The sequence below is a fragment of the Dendrobium catenatum genome, unplaced genomic scaffold (genome assembly GCF_001605985.2).
Source record: "Dendrobium catenatum unplaced genomic scaffold, ASM160598v2 fragScaff_scaffold_659, whole genome shotgun sequence".
In the NCBI taxonomy this organism is placed as follows: Eukaryota; Viridiplantae; Streptophyta; class Magnoliopsida; order Asparagales; family Orchidaceae; genus Dendrobium; species Dendrobium catenatum.
The window spans coordinates 360570-385583 of record NW_021319121.1 but is presented as its reverse complement, the minus strand read 5'-3'; the positions used below and the strand labels follow the sequence as shown (position 1 = coordinate 385583).

The following is a 25014-nucleotide window of genomic DNA, read 5'->3' as shown; positions in this document are numbered from 1 at the left end:
TATTTATAAAATAATGAATAGACAAAATAATTTTCTAAGAAATAAAATCCACCGACAAGATTTAATACGGAAGAAAATTGAAGTCTTTTATAAAATAGTAGCATATATTATCGTCCAAAATTGTCGTGGCATCCAACGAAATCCGAATCGGATTACCGCTGCGCAGGAATTATCGCAAAACGGAAGACGATGGCGGCGTGCATCTCAGTTGCTTTTCCCGTCGTCCCAATTCCATCCTCGTCAAACCCTAGCCTACATCGTCGCCGCAGGTAGAAGCCGGCAAGGTTGAACTCTTTGTTTCTTCATTTGCCCCTTTCTTGGTGTGTATGAACCATCTCCGCAATTGAAATGCATCTTTTTGTTCGAAGATTCGCCGGAAATGTTACCGCCGCTATGAGCCAGACAAAGGATGCTTCGTTTGGAGTTAAGGTTGTTGAGGGCATTGGCGGGCTCCCCAAAGTCTGTTTGAGCACGGCTTATGGGAGGTGAGTGTGTTTTTGTGTGTTTCCCTTTCTAGCTTTTCAGTTGTTGATGCTGAGTTTCTCAAGTTGCTTTTTGGCTTTTGCAATTTCCAGATAATTCAGCTGAAATTGTTCGTTATCTGCTTAAAATTCTCATGTTGTTTGATAAAGATGAAATATTTTGCTGATTGTAATGGTCCAATGGATGGTTTTTATCCACAAAAATGAGATGCATTATATTTCGATAAGCATTCATTTGTATTAGCAAATAACAAGAAAGTTCAACAGCAAGTTATTGACCAATAATATTATTACACGTGTAATAGCTATAGCTTATCTCTGTAATTGCAAACTCTATAAATAGAGTCGATGTAATCCTGAAGAATTGAATGAAACACATCATCATCTCAAACTCTTTCTTCGTCTTTCTTGAACTGCCGGCTTAAAAGCTAAGGCAGCTTTTCAATTTGTACATCAAGACTGAAAAAGTTCTTGTTTGGTGCAGCGAGGCTGAAATATACTTGTTTGGAGCATGTCTTACCTCATGGAAGCTTGAGAATGGCAAGGACCTCCTCTTTATTCGGCCAGATGCTGTCTTCAATGGGAAGAAACCGATTAGGTTGTCAATTATTTGCGTTATGCTCTCTAAACTCAGGCTACTCAAATTTGAAATTTCAATGCATTCAATATTCTTCATCATTCTGCGCCCATGAAAGAATTCTTTAGCTGATCGGATTATTTCCCAGAGCAGTGGAGGAATCCCACATTGTTTCCCACAGTTTGGACCTGGTCCTATGCAGCAGGTATGCCTCTCTTCTTAGAAACTTTCTACTGCTAAGAATAACGTGCACTTGGTAATTATGTACAATGATGCTTAGAGTTTTGTCTTTATTTCAGACCTTATGTGAACCCCTTTTTTTGGCTCATTTTGATTACAAAGGAACCAACACCTTTGTAAACATAATATTCTGCACGTGACCATTTAAATGTTGAGAAATATTAAAGTATATTTGGAAACCATGTTTTAGGCTCATTTAGGCTTTGTTTGGGATAGCTTATGCCTTCAAAAGTTCTTTTTTCAACCATAATTTTAAATATGCTTTTCAAAAAAACAGTTTTTTAAATACAAAATTTTAAATAAGTTGTGTAACAATTGTCATCTATACGCACATTATTTTTTATTGATTGTTTTTTCTAACACAAAAACAGTTGACAAGCTGTTCTAAACAAAGCCTTAGTACGAGTCTAAAAATTTTTATTTTGTGTGCTAATCCAAATGAAGTTTATGATGGCATAGACAACCTTTTTCTGATGCAAGGTGGTTTAGGATTAGCTTTTTTTCTCATGCAACTACAATGATGCGATTTATGTAAATCATGCAAGGTAATTTAGGATTCACATATAACAAACAACTAAAATATACCGACAAAGAAATAGATCAATGAAAAAAGGTGTTTTATTTGTGAAATCGCATGGACAATAGTCAATCTCCTTGCTTTCTTTAAATGCAACCGCCAACCAGTAAATACAAGAATTGGAACTCAAATGATGGTATAGTGATTGAATATAAAAAATTTAGTGAGAAATTCAAATCATGCAAAATCAATGAGCTATTGTGATTTAGTCACCCAATTAGATTATCGACTTTGTCAAATTTGATTAAAAATATAATCTAAGCAAATAATAAGTTATATAGAAAAAATTGATCAAGGAAAGAAGTCACTAAAGTAAGAAACTCAAGACTCATGTTGGTACATGGAGATGATTTTATTGGAATTCAATACTCATAATTATATTGCACTAAGAAATTATGCATCTAACTAGAACAACAACAACATCAAGCCTTTATCCCACTACGTGGGGTCGGCTACATGAATCCTTTTTCTCATTGTGTCCTATTAAAAGTCAAATTCTCATTTAAATCTAATAAAGAAAGGTCATTCCTAATATTTTCTAACCAAGTCTTTTTAGGTCTACCCCTACCTTTCTTAACATAAGTCAAATCTAATACCTCTACTCTCCTAACCGGGTCATCGCAAGGCCGCCGTTTTATGTTACCAAACCATCTAAGGCGACTTTCTCTAATCTTATCTTCTACTGGAGCTACTCCAACCTTTTCACGTATATGCTCATTTCGTATCCTATCTCTAAGGGTAAAGCCACTCATCCACCTGAGCATCCTCATCTCTGCCACACTTAACTTAGTATTATGCTTCTCTTTTAAAGGCCAACATTTGGCACCATAAAGCATTGCAGGCCTCACTACCATCTTATAGAATTTTCCCTTAAGTTTGAGGGGTACATTTCTATCACATAACAAGCCCGATGCATTCCTCCACTTCAACCATCCAAATTATGCATCTAACTATTACACATAAATTGAAAGTAGAGTATGATTTTCTTTTTTTTCAATTATATATGTAATAATCTACATGCCTCTTAACATCTATTTATGTACTCATCTTTATGTTCGTAGATAAAATTCGAATATATAAACTTAGTTGTTTAAATATAATCCCTAGATTCAATTTATTAATCATAGAACATATCCAATGCTCGACCTTTCCTTAAAATTTTAAATTCTAGTGAAACTTCTGATTCTGGCTTAACAAATTGCATTGAGGAATTTTTTAGGAACGTGATAATAATTTTGAGTAAAAATAGAAATATTTTTCTTTTTTTAAATTTAGAATGGAACTAGTCTTTCCTTTAATAGGGAGAATTTTTTTTAAGGAATATAATAACAAATATAAAGTTTAATTAAAAAATATATAATGATGAATGATACTATAAATTAAATAAAACTAAAAAAAATTAAAAGAAAAGAAAAACCAGTCGCTAGCATTGTTAACGATTTGATTTATTTCATTCCTTTATTTTTTCTGTTTTCTCTTTTTTTTTTTTCCTTTTTTTATAAATATAAATCAAACTTAATATGTCTTTTATGTTTTTTATTTTTCTCTTTTTTGTTTTAATTTTATTTTTAATCATTTCTAATAAAAATTATTTATAATTTTAGTTATTATTTTAATTTTATTTAAAATTATAATACTTTAAATTTATAAAATATATATAGAAGACTTATTTAATAAATTTTATAAATTTAATAAAATGATTATAAATTTTTATTTAAAAGAAAAAAAAATATTTTTTAATTTATTTAAATTGTATAATAAATCTCTTATATATTATATATATGTCATAGTATATAAAGCATAATTAGATTTTAAATTATAAAAAATAATTTTTTATAAAATGAAAAACAAAAAATTGATTAAAATAAGAAGAAAAAAAAAAAAAGAATAAAACAAGTGAAATAAAAAATGAAAATAAAAACTAAAAGTAAAATTTTTTATTTCCCGATCAAGGCGCTAGCACATCTAAAATTTTTATTTTCCTGATCGAATTGCTCGCCTGTCTAACTCTTCGCTTGCTCGCCCGCCCGACCTTGCCAGTCGTTTGATCTCTGAATAACTTGCCCCCAACGTAGGGCCCCTTCTCGCCACGCATCATGCCATGGGTCCCATTAATGTCTCCTCGACACGTCCACATCTCCTCCCTGCGCCACGTCAGAAGTCAGTCGTTGCCTAATCAACAATTGAAAAATTACTTTTTAAAATATATATTTTTTCAATTTCTTTTTTACGTAAAAAACTTTTAATCATTTTTATTTTAAAAATTTATCCTTTATTAGTTTTGATTTTGATTTTTTGTTATTGTTTTAATTTTTTTCTTATTGTTTTAATTTTTTTCTTATTATAACGAATTGAATTATTATTATTATTTTCAAATATTAAATCAATAAAATCATTTAAATAAATAAATAAGATAAAGATCAATATAGATATTATTTATTCTTTGTGGCAAAATTGTAAATTTTAAAAAAGTTTACTTAGTATTTTTCTTAATATATGTTATTTAAGCTACAAAAATTATGTTTATTTTTAAAATTAATTATATTTTGGTTCATCTAAAATTGAACTGAAATTGCCAAACAAAAGTTCAAAATTTGATTTAGTTTGGTTTGAAAAATATTTTGGGCAGTTTGATTTTCTAAATTTAACAATTAAAACAAATTGGTTCAATTAATTTGTAAGTCAAAGTGTCAAACTGACCTAATGCACACTCCTAATTGCATGTGCATATTAAACAGTGATGAAAATATAGAGCAATATCGACACTTTTGAGAAATGCTTGAGGACTTGTAGAGAGTGTTCTACTTAGTAGAGTATATATTGCTATTTTTTAGCTTTTCTTCTCCATATACTTTGTATTTTTAAGATAAATTCATTTATTGATGACGGGGAGGGTATTATTGAAATAACTATCTAGTTGAAGTAAAAAAAAGAAAAATTAACAATGGGCAATCACCCACCTTAGGCTTAAGTTGAGTCGCCCCCTGCCTATAGTGATAAGTTTTACACAACGACAAGCATTAGATAGCATGTATATCGAACAATGGATCGCCCAAGAACCCACCGCATACATAACAAATTGAATACTATGCGCCCCTAAAAATCATGTATTTTGTAAAACTATTTTGCAAATCCCACCTTAGGCTTAAGTTGAGTCGTCCCCTGCCTATAGTGGTAAGTTTTGCACAACGACAAGCATTAGATAGCATGTATATCGAACATTGGATCGCCCAAGAACCCACCGCATACATAACAAATTGAATACTATGCGCCCCTAAAAAAATGTTGTATATGTTTGGTTGAAATGTTTTCAAGATTTTCAATGAATGTATTATTAGTCCCTTAGGAGTTCTTTTTTCGAGCATACAAAATCATGTATTTTGCAATCTTTTTTGACATATTCAACCCTTGAAGTATTAGGGTTAATGGCAAATGAGTGAGCACCTTATATAAAATATCTTTGCATCAAGCACCCAAATATTTCCTCAGCTTATAGCGAGAGTCTCCTCCCACACTAAATATTTATAATTGAATATTATTTTTATTAAATATCATATAATTGTTCACACAAACATCAATATTCTCAATTGTTAGGCCAATCTTCTTCATTATTTTTTAAGTCTGACATGTAAAACTTAATAACTTCTTCCCTTCCTTATCATAAACTTAATAAGAGAGATAATGACCAGGACAAGCATTAGATATATTAAATTTATCTTTACAATTCATTAATGGTGCAATTGTTGATGATTTTGAGCATTTCTTGCAAACTTTCCATGAAGGCTCATCAACGTCTATTATCAGAGGATAAAATTTTGTTTCTTATTAATTTGATGCTTCTTTAATTTTAGAATTATATTTTTCAATCACTTCTTTAAAGTTTTGTTGACTACATGCATTCATCACCATATTAATATATGAATCATACTCAAATACATGTCATGATGTCAACTCAAAATAAGAGTTGCTTTCTCGTAATAATATGTCTTGGGCCTACTAGATGGAATAATTTTTTTTGTGAATTATTTATGTTAAAGATATGAACTATGACATTATCACTTGTATGAATATGCTTGTTGTCATATTAAAGACATGGGTATTTGATCATATTTATTCATATATTTTCACTTAGTGGGATTGAAAATTTAATGAACTCCTTCAAACCATGAGTGAAATCACTTAACAAATGATCGTTACTATCTAAATGATGATACATCCATTTATGATTACCAACTAAATATTCTATATTAATCAAAAGAAGAGAAAATAACAATAGGCCAAATATCAACGATTCAAAAGTAAGCATTTAAAAGAGAGATTGCACCAATAAGTTTATAATGGCTAATAGCCGAAGGGACACCTATGTGACTCACTTGGAGCAACCATTAATAAAAAGCATACCAGCCTACTGGACACCCATGCTATCTTTGAGCTGTTGCACCTCCTCTACTTGAGTAATTTTTGGGTCATTTGGTTCTAAAGATACAATTCTCATAGAGAGAGAGGAGTTGATCTAAGTAAAAATGGTGAGACATTGTTGTTCGCCTAATTGGAACCATTTATGAGGGGGTGATCTTTTTTTCATAACATTTCTTTGTAATCCACTCAGTCAATATGTGCTCCTCACAACATCTTTGAGCCCTCTCAATATCTTCATATCTATGAGTGGAATTTTTGTAGTTAGGGTCTAGATTGATTGCCCTAAATCAAATTTAAATCTAACAGTACAACAATAACAACAAAAACAAGCCTTCATCCCACAATGTGGGTTCGGCTACATGAATCATTTTTCTCCATTGTGTCCTATTAAGAGTCAAATACTCATCTAAATCTAATAAAGAAATACCATTTGTAATATTTTCTAACTAAGTCTTTTTAGGTGTATATCTACCTTTCTTAACATAAGTCAAATCTAATACATCTACTTTTCTAATGGGGTCATCAGAAGGCCACCGTTTTATGTGACAAAACCATCTAAGACGGCTCTCTCTAATCTTATCTTCTACGGGAGCTACTCCAACCTGATTAAGCCACTCATTCACCTGAACATCCTCATCTCTACAACACTTAACTTAATACTATGCTTCTCTTTTAATGACCAACATTCTGCACAATAAAGCATTGCAAGTCTCACTACCATCTTATAGAATTTGAGTTCAACTTAATTGTAAAATAATTTTTTATTAGCCTAATCTAACATAAGTCTAATGTTAAACTAACGTACATTGTGAGAACTCATATTAAAAATTTTGAAAATATGATGTTTGAGTGTAAGAGGGTGAGGATGGACTATATTGGCCACATACAAATAGTTGAGGAATCATTTAAAAATCATATATTTATCAACATCTCTTAGTATAGAACTTGGATAACTTTGCTCGTCATAGTTTTAGCAATATAGAATTTTACTTGGTGATTAATCTATGCCTTCACCGATGTGATTATCATACAATTTGAAATCAGGATAGAACCATAGAACTTATCCAATCATGTCATTTTGAGCATATCAGTGCCAAAGAAGATGATTCTAACGGTGAGTTCTCATCTATTTTCTAATATCATTGAATAATTCTTGACTTCTTCTGCAGAGCTGATTTGTTTGTTTATATTATCCAGCACTTCACATAGGGATATCAAGTTCATTCTGCTTCATGTATGTGCTTTTGAGTTCCATGTTATTCCTCATGATTCCTTTCTTTGGCAGCATGGATTTGCAAGGAACATGGAATGGTCTCTTAAGGATTCTCAAAATAATGAAGGTGAGCCTGTTGTAACCTTGGAACTTAAGGATGACCCCTACACTCGTTCAATGTGGGATTTTAGCTTTCAAGCTTTATACAAGGTCAATTTCTAACATTAACCTTTTTTGAAGTGATACGTAATTTATGCTCCTCATTCTTACAATATGATTAATGATGTGGATTGTTAGGATATCGTCTCAATAATTTTTTAGGATAAGCATAATTCTTTTTAACTACTTTTTATATTCATCATATTTATTCTTGATGCGGGCTTTCACAGAAAAAATATATTTTACTAACAATTTATGTCATAGTCAAAGGCTTGACATGAATTGAGTGGTTGATGTGCTTGTGGCTCCCATGAGTTTTAGAGGGTTGTAACCATAGTTAAGCTAGCTTAAAGAGTAGATGGATCACATGAAGATACCATGTGATTGGGTGGGCTTTTGGTGCATGATATTTGAATATCTTGAAAATTTTCATTTAAGGAGCGACTGCCAATAATTTAACTCTCTAGTTTTAGAAGGTCGTTGATACGGACATCGGTATGAAGATTTGACGCATCTATCACAGGAGGCGTCGTAAATTGACGGCTATAATTTAAACCTTCAATTATGATTTATTTTTATGAATTTTAGTTCTTAATTAATGTATTTTCTGTTTTACCCCTATGATAGTTTATGTGAGTGTTATGACCCAAGGGGCAATTTTGTAATTTTTGATTTTTCTCATGTTGTGGCCTATATATAGGGTCTTTAGCTATTGTAATGGGGATGAAGATTTGATATTAAAAAAAAAAATTGTGTCCACACTTGTGTTCTATTTGAGAGAGGACGAGAGTGAGATTCCTATGGTAAGGAATCGGAGTTTCACCAGCCGCATGATGGGTCCGGGCTCGTGATTGGAAGTCCCTTGGAGAAGGGCAACGGATCACCCGTCAGTCTTCGGAAGAGTCCGAGGCTCGCGGTTTTTATTTTCTCTCTTTCGTTTTATCTTCTATCTTTGGGTTTTGTTTTCTTTGTTCCGTCTTTGTATTCCTCGTTGTATTGCTCCTAGTAGTCATCTTTTCCTCTCCCTCAACTTCACGGCCAAACACCCCTCATACCGCCGGTCCAATCTCTAGCTGCCGGCCACCATCCACCTTCCCCCATTAGCTCTTCCACTGCCGGCCACCCGTGTTTATATCCATGAATGAGGAGTCAATGTCATCTTAAAGCTTACCGAAAGAGTTCAAATAATTTAAGAAATTATTGAAATAGTTTTCTAAATTAGAAAGCTATTTTAGGAAAGTATTGAATCTCATTCATGATGTAATTCAAACTTAATTTGGGTGATTAAATTTTGGGCAGTTTCAAAATTCAAATTCAACTAATTTGAAATTTGAATTCTTTCCTAATTTATCATTCCATTTTTGGAAAGTTTTAAATGACTTCTATTTGAATTTCAAATTCAAATAAGATTGAATTATTTCTTTCATAAACCCCAAACCCAAATTAAGTATTCACAATCTAATGCATTAAAACCCCATCCACCTGATAATGCCGCCGGCCCCTCTTCCCTAGCCCATCAAGGCTCAATTAAGTATTGCCTAAATCTATACCCAGCCTTTAGGAAATAATTTCAAATCCTTATGTCCCTATTGGCTGAAATTTTTCCTAATAACCAAGCTCTAATTTATGTCCAGAAATCAGAGCTTGAATTTAGGAAATAGATTCCACGCCTACTCAATCCCGCCAGCCTTCCCCCTCTGTCTCCCGTATCTCCCCTCCCTCTCATACCTCCTCTCCACCTTGGCTTCACATGTGGATTACTTCCATAACGTATGCTACCTCTAATACCTTTTCCCAGCACTGAGAGAGAAATTTCTTCTCAGATTTCTGAGAGAAAAGCGGAAATCATTCAAATTTTCTGAAGGACCATCCAGATTTTAGTTAGAAGGTACTTGGAGTTTCTTCCATCTTCCATACAAGAGAAACCTCTTCCTCTTCGACGACGTTTGAGACCTTTAGCAAGACGGCCGGAGAGTTCTTTCTTCATCCCCATGAAATTCCCAACCACTAAAATCTGAGAATTTTCTCTCAGATTTTTGGTGGAGAAGAGATCCTCTCCCTAGCAAAGCTCTCCTACCCATTCTACATCAGTCATACATTCTGAAAATATAGGAAATTATGAAAATTTAACATTAACTTGCAAGGCAGGGCCATGAATTAAGGTTAGGTGAAAGTAATTTATAACCATAAATTTATAATAGTAAGATTTATGAAATGAAATTTTATTGAAACAAAATACTAATATAATATCTTCGAGTGAATTGAACCGTCAAACTAATGAAAGGAAGGGATCAACTACTATTATGAAACTAAAGCCAAGGCCAACAAGTGTCTAAACAAATAACTACTACTAGCAAAAACAAAGATTGAACCAAAAGTATATCTGCTTTTGATGAATTTGTTCGTGTTATTACCTGATAAGTTTTTAAGAGAAAAATTGGCAATATATAAGATTGTCGATCAAACTTGATAGATAATTTCCATTTATAAAACATAATTGACAAGACATAGGAAATGCAATGTGTGATCAATCAAAGCAGCACTAGCAACAAAGCATATTAATATAACAAGTGTCATTATTGCATCAAATTAGAAATATTTAACATGGCAGGAATAATTTTCAACTAATCTACATCAATTTATAATATGATGGAATTTATATAGTCAAAGCTTTAGCATGAAAAATATTGATGAATCCATCTATTTATGAATAAATCCATTTATTTATGAATAAATCCATGACTCCATGTGCAACCACATTATATATATTTATATGTCCAAAAATAGAACATCAGATTCATTCGTAGTTAGACTCGTCATAATATATATTAAAATATGAGAAATGTTTCCACCAACCAGATGAATTCTAGTTACCTGTCCAAAAGAGTAATCACTTTATATGTTGGAATTCTTGGCTAGCCAATATTATCACCTAAAGAACATTATTAGCAATTACATCCATCAACTACTTAAGCATATATTATGGAATATATGTCATGAGCAAGAAGCTATAGCACAGATTCCATGAGTAGTTTGCTAAAAGTTTACTTCATATCAACAAAGTTTATGATTAGCTATAGCAAGGTTTATTTCATTTTATCGGTGCATCATAGAAGAATAAATGGATGGACAAATTATTTAAAAAAATTTACTTTTTGTGTCTTTCCAAAAGTATGAAAAATATACAAAATTTAACCTTTAAAAGTATAATACATGCATTTAACATATTATACTCTCATATTATTGAGAAATATTCCTCTCTGTCTCATTTTGACTCATCGAGGATAATTTTTAATTGAAATTATTGTAATAATTTAGATTTTAACTAAATTATATTTTTATAATCTCCCATATAATGCATGTTTATCAATGCTGTTTAATACCCGTCTAGTAATTTACTTTGTTATCAAAGTCTGAGGGAAGTCATCTCCTTGTGCACGTGTAAGAATTGGATTTTTATTTTGGTAATTTCTTCTTTCATTTTTTTATATTTTTAGTTTTAATTATTGGCCTGTGTGATTGCATTTAGTCAAAACTCTTACAATTTAAGTTTTTCATCTTTTTGTGATTTATAATAGATGCATGATTTTTTAGGACCTGAAATTTTTATGCTAAATTGTTATTTGATTATTAAATTATCATTTATATGAATCTTGATTGTTGTTTCTGTTTCCATCAAAACAGAAAAATATTTGTTTAAATTTCAGCCTATAAATTGCAAATTTGATTTTATGTGCATGGTTTTGTTCATCTCATTCTAGATTTGCATTAGAAAAACTTAAAATCCTCTTTAGGTGAAAATCTATTGTGGGGAAAATTCTATAGTTGTCCCTCACCCAAAATCTTACTCTTGTGGGTAGAAAATGGATTTCATTACTAGTGTCTCAGGGCTATCTTTGATCCACTTTTAATTTAGATCCCCTAAAATGAAAAAAAAAAGTCCTGTAGTAAAACCTTTTTTTTTGTTCGAAAATTATGAAATTAACCCAATAATTATCTTACGCCTGCTATTCCTGATTTCACAAAAAATTAGTGCTCTTGAATGTAGCCTATCAGCTCTTAAAACAAATGGATTAGCCATATTTGAATTGGTTTACATTTGCTTGAGGAGATGCTTATATTATTAATGGATTTTATTTGAATTCGATTTACAAAATGCCGTTGTTTCAAGAATTTTATAAATACCCTTGCAGGTCACTTTACATTCTGAGAGTTTTTCAACAGCCTTATCCATCACAAACACAGACAAGAAGCCCTTCTCTTTTACCACGGCCTTGCACACATACTTTAGTGTAAGAATGGACTATTATGACTTCTCCATTAGCTCTAATTTTAATATCCTTGGCTTTATGCTTCAAATTCACATCAGTAATTCAGCATAAACTTTGATCATCACACAGGCTTCTATCTCAGGAGTAACAGTTGAAGGCCTCAAAGGTTGCAAGGCTCTGAACAAAGATCCAGACCCTGCCAATCCTATTGAGGGCAAAGAGGAAAGGTTTGCTTCGTTTACTTAATTATGTTTATTTAAGAGCAACCAAAATTTTTATTATTTCATTTTGGTGGGTAAAAATATTTTTTGGCAATCAATTAAATCAGAGTGAAGAAATTAAAATTGCAATTACAAATAAAATAAAATGCAAGTAAATAACGCACAAAGCAATTTTTATGTGGTTCAGTAATAGTCTTAAGGCATTTTACATGTTCTCTCCATGAGGCGTGCCTTATGTCACGTATCTTATTGTGGAATTCTAAGTATTGATTGCATCTAATCCCTTTGCCATACGTACTTTCTATTTCCTCTTACTTGTCCCACCACACCACACCGCCAAATAAAAATAAATAAATAAATGAATAAAACCAACCTAGCCTTAAGTTATAATTGGTTATGACCGTCTATTACCTTAATTTTAATTTTATCTATTTGTTTGACTATATTTTATTTCTATAAATAGTATTTATGTGCTTTAATAATCAATTATTAATGCAATTTGTAAATATTCTTTATTGTCTCTCTCTACAATATCTCATATTCTTTGATTTTGGAAATAAAAAATAAGCTTGTTAATGAGTTTGACTATTCAAACTAAAAATTGATTCAAAATCAATTTAATTTTTGACTTGAACCATCTCATGCAGAAATCGCTGGATTACTTGCTAGTTCATGTTATATGTTTAAATATAAATTTACACTTAGAGATCATATACTAAATTCACATTATAAATTTATATTTATAGACCATTCATGTATATTATTTAGAATTAATAAATAGATAATACATGTATAAAAAATTAATCTTATATATTGTATAATTAAATAGATAAAAATTAAATTAAATTACTAAAAAATAAATATTATTCATATTATAAAAAACTAATTAAAATCTATTTAAAAATGTTTCATGGGGAATTTGGGAATTTTAACTTAGTTATTTAGTCTCATATCGCTTGGAAACTTTATTTTGATATGTTTATATTGTATTTTTTGCTTCTAGAGCATATGTTGGGAGTCCACATGATGTATTAGGGGTATGCAAGGTTTTTAAAATCAGATCGGACCGGACAATTCGATTTCACTACAAAATCAGGATAGCAGAAAACCGGGGTAAAGTCGGCCGGCCCGGCGGTCGGACCGTTGAACTGGCGCCAGTTTTGAAAAACCGTTCGGTTCACTTAAAATCAAATCTCAGCCGTGGCATTTAGATCACACGGTATGTAAGAAAAAATTAGCAAAGTTAAGACCTAATATTCCAATTCGGCAATTAATATCACATTCGTTTGTAACTTCATTGTCTCGATTCACTTCGCGTCTCTTGCTTGCATTTCGTTCGCATCTCCTGCTTGTCGAGTTTGTGAACGAAGGCCTCTATGCTTCAGACTCCCTTCTCCTATTTGCTTCAAGCTGTGGGAAGTAAGTTTTTGAAACCCTAATTTAGTAATTTTTCTAGGTTTTGTTTTGCTATTACTACAAGTTGGTGATATTTTTGTTAATTTTTTTTAACTGTTTGTGAATAGCGAGTTTGCAACATTGATGTGGAAGTGTTGAAAAATTATGCTTAGTTCTAAATTGCATTTTGGTATTTCACTTTTGTATCTCCTACTTTCGTTCGATTTTGCTATTACCATATGTCGATCCATTTTTTAATTTTCTATTCCTCGCATGAAAATGCTTTTAGTTTTACAAAATTTTAAAATTCTTCTATAAATCACTAAGTTTAGAAAATTTTGAGTTTAACTAATTATTCAAATTTAAATAGGTGCTTTGTATTCAATTTGTTATTATGATTAATTAACACTTTTATTTTCATTTATTAGCTATTTGTAGGTAAGCCTAAATTTGTTTGGAAGAATGAATTGTAAATATTTTAAGTTCTTGATATAGGTTGTGGTGAAATGATTTGATCCAACAAGGATTTGCTATAGTTACAATCTACCAATCTGATATTCAGAATTTAATTTTTAATATTATTCTTAAATTAATAGTTTCACATGCTAGAGAAAGAGAACTGAAGATAATATGCATTCCTCAACACCTAACACACAATAGAGGCTTGATAGTAGGTATGCATTTCTCCCCCAGTGCAATATTGTTTGGTCATCCTGTGCGGGAACCAGGATCTTCAGGATGGCCGACCACCTTGTGCGGGAACCTGAAGCCACAAGGTGTGTCGTTTGGTGGTGTTGTTGTTGTTGTTACCGTTTTTCTCCATTTATTAGATTAGTTATTAATCCTGCTTAAGTTATTTGTGAATTTTTTTTAATGGTTTATAAACTTAATTGCTGTGACAGTATTTTTATTTATGTTTTATAGAATTAACTGATGCCCACCTAATATGAAACTATGCTATTAAGATAATAAGTCTTCATCAATAAGTGAAGGTAATGAGTTTCAATGAAATCCATAAGAGTCATATGATGTTAAATGGTTGTGGAGGCAATTTTTAATAATATTATTATTTATTACATCATCCGGTTCGACCGGTCGAATCATGAACCTCTTTTTCTTCCGATTCGTTGTTTGGTATGATTTTTTTACCCTTGGGGTTTGTGAAAAGGCTTGGTTCAGTTGTTGCTTATTAATTGTTAAATTTAAATTAATTTATTTGACATTAATGTTTTTTGCTAAATGAGTTGTCAATCATCAAATAATTCAGTTTGGTTGAAACCTAATCAATGGTGCTTAATGGGATAGCTGATAGCAATTAAACTGACCAATTCAAAGAAAATGAGAATGGTTTGCCGGTTGGCATGTTGAATAGGCTGTTCTCACTAGTTCTTGCAAGTTAGCTATGGGAATTATAATCAAGGTGGGATTGAACCGGCCATATAATTTGTTCAGTCTAATGTCTGTCTGGTTCGATTTTTAAAGCACTATATAATATACAATAGTTTCCATTTCATTTTCAAAATCATTTCAAATTAGATTTTAAGCCGTTGGGTTGATTTCAATTTGGCTTAAAAGTATAGCAAGTTTTAGGTATTTGTCCGCTCCAAATAAAAAATTCCACTCTTACAGGCTCTCTTTTGCACAAATCCACAAGGCAAGTTAGTATCAATGCTTGGAACCCCCAGCCAACAATATCCTTCTATTCTCTCTCTAAACTCCCTCTCTTCCTCTCTACAAGTATAATTCATTTATCTTTCCATTAAGGGCGAACTTAAGAAAGAATACAAACATTACAAAGGCAAATTCAACAGGGGAAATAAGTAAAAGATCAAGAAGGAGATCACCATTAAGAACCCGTCAGTAACTTGACAGTATATTAATCCTTTTTCTACATTAGACTGTGAAGGAAAGAAAGGGAAGCATTTATCAACTTGAGGCTTGGGTTTTTATATTGTAATTTAGTAGAGCAGGCAGACAGAGCCTTCAATGGCCGTGTTACTGAGACGACGACATAAAGGTTGAGTGGAAGGGAATGTGGGTGTGGGGATAGTTTAAGAGTAATTTAAGAGTACCCTGTAAGAGCAATAAAATCCCCAGTGATGACTAAAGTTACTATTAGTACATAAAGATATATAACTTTGTATTATCTTAATTATTGCATGAGGTGGCACTCATCTATTGGTCTGTATGTAATGAGGCCATCTCCATCTTCTATATATACGTGTCCTCCATATGAATGAATCTTCAAGATCTTCCGCATAAGGTTGTTCGCCGGGATGAGACGTGACAGAGCTTGTCATTGGAGAGGATTGGCTTGCCGAGCTCTTGATACCATGAAGAACACAAGCCGCAAGAAGAAGAAAGAGAGAAAGGAGAATATAAGAATTAGAAAGTAAAGCTCTGATTTCATTCATATGGAGGACATGTATATATAGAAGATGGAGATGACCTCATTACATACAAACCAATAGATGAGTGCCACCTCATGCAGTAATTAAGATAATACAAAGTTATATATCTTTCCGTACTAATAGTTACAATCTTCTAGCTAAGCAAAAAATGAGGAAAGTGATTGGCAAAAACAAAAATCCTATCTCACAAGAAAAACCCAATCTCTTCCCAAAACATTTATACTGTTATGAGAATGGTCCGGCCGGTTACGCAATTACGCTGCTCGGTTTGAACTACAAACAGAACTGATGTCATAGACTTTTTCTTATAAATACGACAACAATAACAACAAGTCTTTGTCCCACTACGTGGGGTCGGCTACATGAATCCTTTTTCGCCATTGTGTCCGGTTAAAAGTCAAATTCTCATTTAAATCTAATAAAGAAATATCATTTCTAATATTTTCTAACCAAGTCTTTTCTTATAAATACTAGCTGCCATTAATCAATATGATTGCAAATCATCTAATGTAACAAAGGTACATATTATGTAGGGATGTAGTCACATTTCCTGGATTTGTTGACTGCATTTACCTTGGCGCATCTAATGAGCTACAGCTTGAAAATGGGTTGGGTGATACCTTAACCATCAGGAACACCAAGTATGTAGGCTATGTGCTCTTCTATCCTACTTTTTATGTTCTTTCCATTTTGTTCTGTTGTGAATTTTAACTAACCATATGTTTCTTCACGATCTGTTCAGCTGGCCTGATACTGTCTTATGGAACCCGCACACGCAAATGGAATCCTGTTACAGAGATTTTGTTTGCGTTGAAAACGCACAGGTAGCATAGCTATCTTCTTAACAACAAATTATTCTGTGCAGACTCGGACATCATTCAAAGACCAATAAGAATATGTCACGTCACCCCAAAAGCGTGTCGCACTCAGTACCGAGCTGTACCGAGCGCCGGTACCAACACCGTGCTCGGTACCAAGCGGTATGGGACGATTCTCCCGTCCGGTGTCCGCACAGAATAATCTCTCATTCTTAACACATTATTCTAGTAAAATTTCTTGTCATTTTAACTTTTTTGCCCTTTCATCAGGTTGGCAGAGTTCAACTGAAGCCTGACCAAGCATGGGTTGCAGAGCAGAACATTTCATTTACCTGAATCATTGTGAATTAATAGCATTTTTTTTAAGTTTATAGTAATAAACAGTCTGCTTGTGTTTTCAAAGTTGAAGTAATCTGATTATACAAGTTATGCTTATTTCATTGAACATTTACACGTTCACATGCTCAATGGCTATGGCTTATTTAATGATTTAAACCCTCTGGCCTGCATCTATACAAGGAGCTTCTCGGTTTCCTTAAATTTGCATTTCATGAATAGCCATAGATTTAAGATTCAAGTCCAGGAAATGGGATATTTTGCTTGCCACCAATGGAGATTTTTGGGTTCAAGCAAAGTTTTAAGGAAATGGGTACTAGTTCTTCTAGGTACCAGATGCTTCAGTAGGCATTTTGATCATGGTGTTCTTCGTTGTCAAACTTGCATCATCAATGGAGACATACTCAGCCAAAAACTTGAATTATATCTGAATTTAATTGTAACCATGACTTCATTTGGGATAACTTTCTTACTGCTTTTTAAAGCAGTTTTTTAGAAAAAAAATAATTTTTTTAGTAACGGCAATAATAAAATTGTCTCAAATGAAGTCCAAGCCTTTGTACAGCTAAATTTTCGATCAACGATAACTGAATATAGATTTTATAGAAATTCCCATCGTCCAAAATTAGTGGTAAATGTGACCTTACATACAAATGAAACATTTCTTCATTTCTGAAAACAATCAAAAATCTTCTATCATTATTTTTTTATAATTTACAGAACTTTTTACTGAAAAGACTACAGCAGCAGGATGCCCAAGGAAATGTTAAAGCATTTAATGCTATAGTGCTTATCCTAACCTATTGAAGAAAGGAAGAGCTATTTTACTTATATGGATTCTTTTCAAATACTACGAAACCTAAACAAAAGTGAGGAAATTTTGAATGATAAACCCATCTTGAGACACAAACCCTCCTGCAGCATTCTCAGCTCAAACCAAATGCCCTCTTAGCGGAGTCAAGAGTGTTGGAAAGAAGCATGGCAACAGTAACTGGTCCAACTCCACCTGGCACAGGCGTTATAGCTGAGACTAACTGCAATGCCTCTTCATAGCAAACATCTCCTGTGAGGCAATAACCATGTTCGCTACTGGGATCCTAGCATCAGATGACATGAGAGATTATTACATGCGGTGTCCGGACAGTCCGGAGGTGAATCCGGAAGTGCCACGTCACCTGGATGCCTTGGGCTCCGGATGATGTGACGCGTCCGGATTTGCCTCCGAACGAATCCGGACGCCTCACATAATAATTTTTCCATATGAGATGTTATTACGTGCGGTGTCCGGACCATCTAGAGGCGCATCTGGATTCGCCTCCGAACAAATCTAGAAGCCGCAAGTAATAATTTTCCCATATGAGAGATTATTACGTGTGGTGTCCGGACCGTCCAGAGGCGAATCCGGATACGCCACATCACCCGAATGCACTGGGCCCCATATGACATGGCGAGTCCATATTCGCCTCCAAATGAATCCGGACGATGCACGTAATAATTTTCCTAGATGAGATATTATTATGTGCGGTGTCCGAACCGTCTGGAGGCGAATCTGGATACGCCACATCACCCGGATGTACTGGGCCCCTGATGACGTGGCGCGACAATGCAGCATAAGTGAATGGCATTTTAACTAAATATTAATAGTTATGAATTTGCAAATCAAAACATGAACGAGACAAATTGGAAAGAAAAAAAACGTCTTGGTATTAGGGTCAGCCCCTAGATGTAGAGATGCACATGAACATGGAATGAGCACTTACATCAACTGGACTTGTTCCTACATCAATGACAACTGCGCCTCTTTTAAGCCAATTCCTACGAACCAGGTTAGGAACTCCTGCTGCTGAGATTACAATGTCAGCTTCTCGGGTGATTCGATCCGGGTCCTTTGAGTGAGCATGAACTACACTCACAGTTGCATGATGCCTCTGCAGAAAGCTCAGATTAATGCCTGCAATGCAGGTTGATTAATAAAACCTTTAAGTTTTGTAGGCATTACCTGCAATAGCAAGGAAGTAGGTAGCCCAACCACTCTGCTTCGTCCAATAACAACCACATTTTTACCCACTAGCTCAACACCAGATCTTAGCAAGAGCTCAATGCAAGCTTTTGCTGCACAAGGAATGAATAGAGGCTCCCTTCCTCGTATTGCGAGATTTCCCACATTTAGTGGATGGAAGCCATCAACATCCTTTTCCAGACTAATCGTGTTTAGAACTTTCTCCTCATCCATATGCTGCTTGCAACAGATCATGAAAATGTGAACGGGGAAAGTAGTGATTTAATGATTTCCAATGCAAAAACAAGATTTTTAGGTCATTGTTGTTAGGATTTAATGGAGACCGAAGATTAATTTCATCGTCTCCGAAGGACATGTCAAATCATTAAGAAGAATTATCGGAAACATATCTGAATCCATTGAAATGCAAAATCGAGGTTTTCGGTCATCCACGTTTGAAGCGTCATTCTCCCATAAAGCAATAGACCCCTTCTTTTTCACTCAAGATGGGAAATGAGAGAAATAAGAACTTAACCACTTAAACTGGAGACCACGACCTCTTTATACTTTAAATGTATTTATTTTATTTCAACCCATCATTAAAATAAAATAAATACTCGGCTTCTACAAATAATTAATTCCATAAAAATTTAATTGAGATGCCACATAAGTCAAATAATAATTTAATACTTAAATGAATCATGAATTTAATTGGCTCAATTTTAAATAGCATCTAATATATGAGCCCAACAATTGTATCATTCCATGTTCAAGCACTTTAGTCGCATTTGTTACTACCACAGCTTGAGATAACCAAGACACTAGATTTTATTGTAAAGAATTAATGTATACTGATACGAAACCAAGTAAAACCTTAAAGCGTAAAAATATTCAAGCATTGTAAGTTTACAGCAAAAGAAAAAGAAATTACTTTTGGTAAAGGTAGTTGCACAAGAATACCGTGAACAGATGGATCTTTGTTGAAGTTTGATACAGCATTTACTACATCATCTTGTGGACAATCTTCAGGAAGCTCATCCAGGAAAGAGTTGATTCCAACTTCCTCACAGTCCCTTATTTTATGACGGACATAAGATTGTGAATCTCTTCGCTTGCCCACCAACACAACAGCTAGACCTGGGATTTTTCCAGTTGCATCTTTCATCTGGCGTATCTCTGCTGCAATTCCTGTTCTTAGTTCTTCTGCAATTATCTTTCCATTGATAATTGTTGGATTAAGGTCATCACCGCCTACAAACAGGTTAGTAATAAAATGCTCAAACGGGTTATCCTAATAAAGGATTGATATGAACAAATAGAAATGTCAACATCATCTTCATCATCACTATCAGCCTTTCCAAATTATTTGGGATTTATTTTATGAATCCTCCTCCAGCCTTTCCTTTTGAGTGTAATATGAGGTGCCAATTCTATTTTGCACCAAGGGAACAATACTTAGTTTGAATTGCAAATACTAATAGCACATGTAATCTGATTCAAATAATAATAGCACATGTAACTGAAAATTAATCACAAGTAAAATATGGTGGTGTCTAAGAATATGACTTGCATAATTTGCTACCAAACTGAACTAAAATAAGGATTAAGATTATGACCAAAAGCAGGACAAACCAATTCAACCTTACTATATCAAACTTACAAGCAAACCTTAAAGTCCTTGCAGCCATAGGCCCCTCAACTTTTCCAAGATGGAGTTTAAGTTGTTGAGGAAAAAGACAATGATGTAATTGATAGACATCTAATATTCATGTATCACCTTTAACAATTTAAAAAAACAATGAAAAGCAGTAGACTTTGGCTTCATTTGAGACGGCATTCTTATTGCTTTAAGCGGCTGTGAAAAAGCCGTCCCAAACTAACCCTTTATGATAGCCTACAGAAGTAGCTTCCACAGTGTTCAGCCACAAAACCTTAACACAGAAATAAGCACAAACCGAATTGTATGAACTCATGATTCTTCATGCATTAGCATTCAGTGCGCAATCTTTCCTTCCCTCACCTAGTTTTTCCCATCTAGGAATCCTTCTTTTTAGTTAAAGCAATATATCATAGCATGTTCTTATGGGCTTGTTTTAAAGTTCTAAAATTATGGATCTCCCATAGGTCTAGTTTTAATTCATGGAGTTAGAAAAGATAATTTAAAAACTATTGAAATTTGCAAGGACCTGTGGGCTATTGGTTAAAAGAGAGTTTTTTATGCAAGATCATGAGTTTGAGCCATATGATTTGCGCTCACCATCCAAAAAAAAAAAAATGATGAAAATTGTTAAATACATTAATTGATTGGGTTTAGTTAGACATCAACATTGACTATGTTACAAAGGCCTCTCAACATCTCCTCAATTTTAATGATTCAATTTAATATGAAAAACGAGTGAAAACAAAATTATTATTTTCTAAAACATTTTTTCTTTCCACAAACAAGCAAATATACCCTAAAGACAGTAATTTTCAGACTATTCTTACCTTACTTATAATTCGCATTATACAAAAAAAATATAAGCTTAACTCTACTTTCATGATTCATCCAACATTCTCGTAATCACATTCATTCATTAACTGTTTTAACATAAACGATCCTAAAAGCCAAATGTCCCAATTTCACCATTACTTGCATTGTAATAATCAACAAAAAGCAAGAGCTCAGAAGACAAGGCATCCAATAACAATCCCATTAAACAAAGGTTCCAACTTTCAACCGAGAACCTGACTTCACCTATTCCCGAAAAGTTTGACTTCACCTACTCGCACATTACCCATTTGCGCAAATTACCCAGTGGCAGTCTGAGGACGAAACTATTACCTTGGTTCGTGGAGTGTGAAGGAAGGGTTGGAGGTGCCGAGCTGGGATGTTTCCAGATGTCGGGAAGGTCCGGGCCTAAGATGTACGAGCTACTGAGCCGCCAAGCTCTTTCGGCTTCATACTTGCGAGGGCAGAAAAGGTTGAACAGAGAAGTCAGAGCCGGAGGCCGCAGCGGCGAGCCTACCAATCGCCGTCTCAGCGTCGTGAAGAGGACTTTCATTTCCGCCGCTTGCCGCCCCTCCCACACAATGAAGAGTGGCAGTGTTGGGCCTTCCGCTCTAGATTGAGTTTTCTCTGCAAAATGGATTAATGAAAGGGGATTTACTTATAAACCATTAAAATTTTCTGTTGTTATTTACCTAATACTTAAATCCTTACATTTACTTAGACAATACTCAAATCATATTAAAAATGTCACTAATATTAATTTATATAAAATAAAATACACATTTTCATACATGTACTTTAATATAATTTAGATAACAAACTAAATTTTAAGTAAAAAAATATTTAAATATTAGATATTTAGATATATAGGGATTGTATAATATATATATAAATTCTTGGACTTACAGCAGTTTCGTTAGTGCTAAAATTTGAAGGTTAACATAATACCATTAATAAAATTCTGACATTTAATATACATATATATAATGTCATAGTGTTAAAATTATATAAAATTCTGGTATTAAAGAATTCGGCCACTTCACATTCTCCTGATCTCGGATAGCCCTTCTTGATACATTTGCCCGAGATACGCTAAGTCTTGCATACTCTTTTTCTTGTGGAGGCTCACGTCGTGATTGCGAGGGTTGAGGGGACATGTTATAATTTCCTTGCTTCTTTTGTTGAGAGGATGAATTATCCATCCATGGTGCACTTTTGCGCTTTTCGTTGGTTTGTTCAAACTGTTTTCTATGAGTATTGATGGTTTCATCTGCATAGATTTGTGTTTGTACGATGGATTATGTCAGCGTATGAATGAAAAGTGTCTCGCATGAGTACTGAGTAAAAAAAGTCATGATAAAGCCTTTTAAGGAAAACTCTTATAAGCAATTTAAGATCCACCTTTAGAATTTGACGAGCTTTAGTAGAAAATCTTTAAAAGTATTCTTTGAGCGAGTCACTTTCACTCTGGGGAATTCCTGCGAGGTAAGAAAAATTTTTAACAATTATTTGATTGGCAATAAATTATTCGACAAACATTTTGGCCAACTTGACGAATATGGGAATAGTTCCTCCTACAATTGAATAGAGTCATATCCAGGCTTGCCGCTTGAGGATAGCATGAGAAATTTATCAGAGGAGTTCATCTCAAACCAAAGAAAAGGGAAAAACCACAGGGTCATGTCCAGTCAAAATGATTACACTAGTATTTGAACATGTTAAAATGATCCATGTCTTGAAACTTGAGGACGATTAAATTACAATAGTTTGAAAAATTTGGTAGAAACTCTGGCGTTAATCGTATGCCTGACAAAAGTCAGGCGACAGTCGACGGTCGGGAGAAAGTCTGGCGTCGATCAATAGCTGGGAGAAAGTCTGGCGTCAGTCAGAGGTCGGGAGAAAGTTCTATGTTTGTCTGTGGTTGATCGAAAGTCTGACGTCAATCGACGGCCGGGTGGAAGTCTAGCCTTGATTGTTGGGCCGACAGAAGTCTTGTGATGGTCGGTGGCAAGGTTGAAGTCTAGCGTTAGTTAATGGTTGAGCAAAAGTTCGGTGACGGTCGGTGGCTAGACAGAAGTTTGGCGAAGGTCAATGGTCGACCAAAGTCCTGCATCGATCGGTGGCCGAGTAGAAGTTCGTCTTTGGTTGGTGGCCGAGCGGGGCTGGGCAGATGTTTGGCAACGGTAGGTGGCTAGGCGGAAGTCTAGTGTCATCGGTGGACAAACAGATGTCCGGCGACAGTCGTTGGTCTGACAGAAGTACGATGACGGTTAGTGGTAGTGCAAAAGTCCAATGATTGCTGGAGGTTGGGCAGAAGTCCATCAATTGCTGGTGGCTGGGCGGTAGTCGAGGAGGAGCATGGTGGCAAGATAGTTATTAGATTTCTCTTTATTCTTCCTCTTGTTTTTTTCTCTCTCCCACCCCCTTTTGAAGAATAGGGGTATATGTATAATTTTTGGGAGTGACATGACTAATAAATAGGGTGAAGATCAAGAGCATATTGGAAGTGTTTTTTATGGAGGACCGATATTGATTCCCTTGATCATAGACTGTTTATCGAGCATACTGCCTTAATGTTGTCATAATTCGATGGTTTTGGGTTAGTTGGATTTATCTCGACGAGTTGCTCGATTCGACAATAAGCATGTTACATTTGAAAATCATTTGATCATCTAATTTATACTTCTAACATTCTAAACGTGCTTCCGACTTTGGAAGCATTGGGGCTCAAATTGGATCACATTTGGTGTTGCTAGGTTCAACTCTTCGACGGTCAATTCGACTAAAAGTTTGTTGAAATCGGAGTTCATATGACTCTGGATTTAATCCTGGATGTTTCTAATAGGAAATTGCCTCAAGATTCCTGCCCAATCAAGATAAATTTTTGATGATATATCAACTATAATTTGAAATGTTAATCTTATCAACTACTTTAAAAAGTAATGAGACAACTGTTCAAATGAAACTTTAAATAGATATTTATGAAAATTTTATGATAATCAAAGAATAATATTTTTTTTTATATGTTCTATTATTCTTTTAGTAAAAAACTTTCGACAATATAAGAGAATCGATAAACTAAATGTAAATCTATAGATAAAAAAAATAGAGTGTTCAAATCAAGTCGACTCAATTCAAACCAAGCTAACTCGATATGCTCAAACTCAACTTAAGGACTTGCTTGTCAACAAAAAATTCGCTAACAACTACTATCTAAGAATCCGTCGAAGAATACACCTTATCAATTAGCTCTAATGAGTACGATATGTGAAATTAGCTCTAGTGACTATTCAAAGAGGATGACTTCTTTTAGGAAAAATATTGATCAACTACTTGACTATTTGATCATAAATACACACCATGCTAGCAACTTATTGGGAGTTTGTTAAACTTCATCAAATGATA

General features: G+C 33.8%; 2 protein-coding genes across 11 annotated transcripts; one reads left to right on the top strand and one right to left on the bottom strand.

Moving 5' to 3' along the window:
- The first annotated feature begins 98 nt into the window (after positions 1 to 98).
- LOC110093790 (putative glucose-6-phosphate 1-epimerase) lies at positions 99 to 17278 on the top strand. 8 transcript variants are annotated; one of them, XR_003701024.1, is made up of 11 exons: positions 99 to 269; positions 369 to 485; positions 967 to 1080; positions 1213 to 1264; positions 7581 to 7718; positions 11861 to 11959; positions 12068 to 12165; positions 13163 to 13378; positions 13545 to 13578; positions 16499 to 16606; positions 16708 to 16738. XR_003701024.1 is itself a non-coding variant. In XM_020818784.2 (10 exons), exons 1-10 carry the CDS (start codon positions 190 to 192, stop codon positions 17117 to 17119), a joined length of 954 nt encoding a protein of 317 aa, XP_020674443.2. In that variant the 5' UTR covers positions 101 to 189; the 3' UTR covers positions 17120 to 17278. The 8 variants fall into 8 exon arrangements, 3 of the variants coding, with proteins under 3 accessions (XP_028551416.1, XP_020674443.2, XP_020674444.1); XR_003701023.1 differs by adding an exon at positions 14248 to 14330 and having other exon boundaries at positions 13163 to 13578; positions 16708 to 16736; XR_003701021.1 differs by adding an exon at positions 14164 to 14330 and having other exon boundaries at positions 13163 to 13578; positions 16708 to 16736.
- On the bottom strand, positions 14364 to 22254 carry LOC110093789 (bifunctional protein FolD 1, mitochondrial). 3 transcript variants are annotated; one of them, XM_020818783.2, is made up of 5 exons: positions 21943 to 22254; positions 20050 to 20369; positions 19119 to 19355; positions 18880 to 19047; positions 14364 to 15901 (listed from the first exon to the last, which is right to left on the bottom strand). In XM_020818783.2, the coding sequence occupies exons 1-5, from the start codon at positions 22160 to 22162 to the stop codon at positions 15851 to 15853; spliced, it is 996 nt and encodes a 331-aa protein (XP_020674442.1). In that variant the 5' UTR covers positions 22163 to 22254; the 3' UTR covers positions 14364 to 15850. The 3 variants fall into 3 exon arrangements, with proteins under 3 accessions (XP_020674442.1, XP_020674441.1, XP_028551415.1); XM_020818782.2 differs by lacking the exon at positions 14364 to 15901 and adding an exon at positions 17789 to 18216; XM_028695582.1 differs by lacking the exon at positions 14364 to 15901 and adding an exon at positions 18407 to 18703.
- Between the last annotated feature and the right edge of the window lie 2760 nt (positions 22255 to 25014).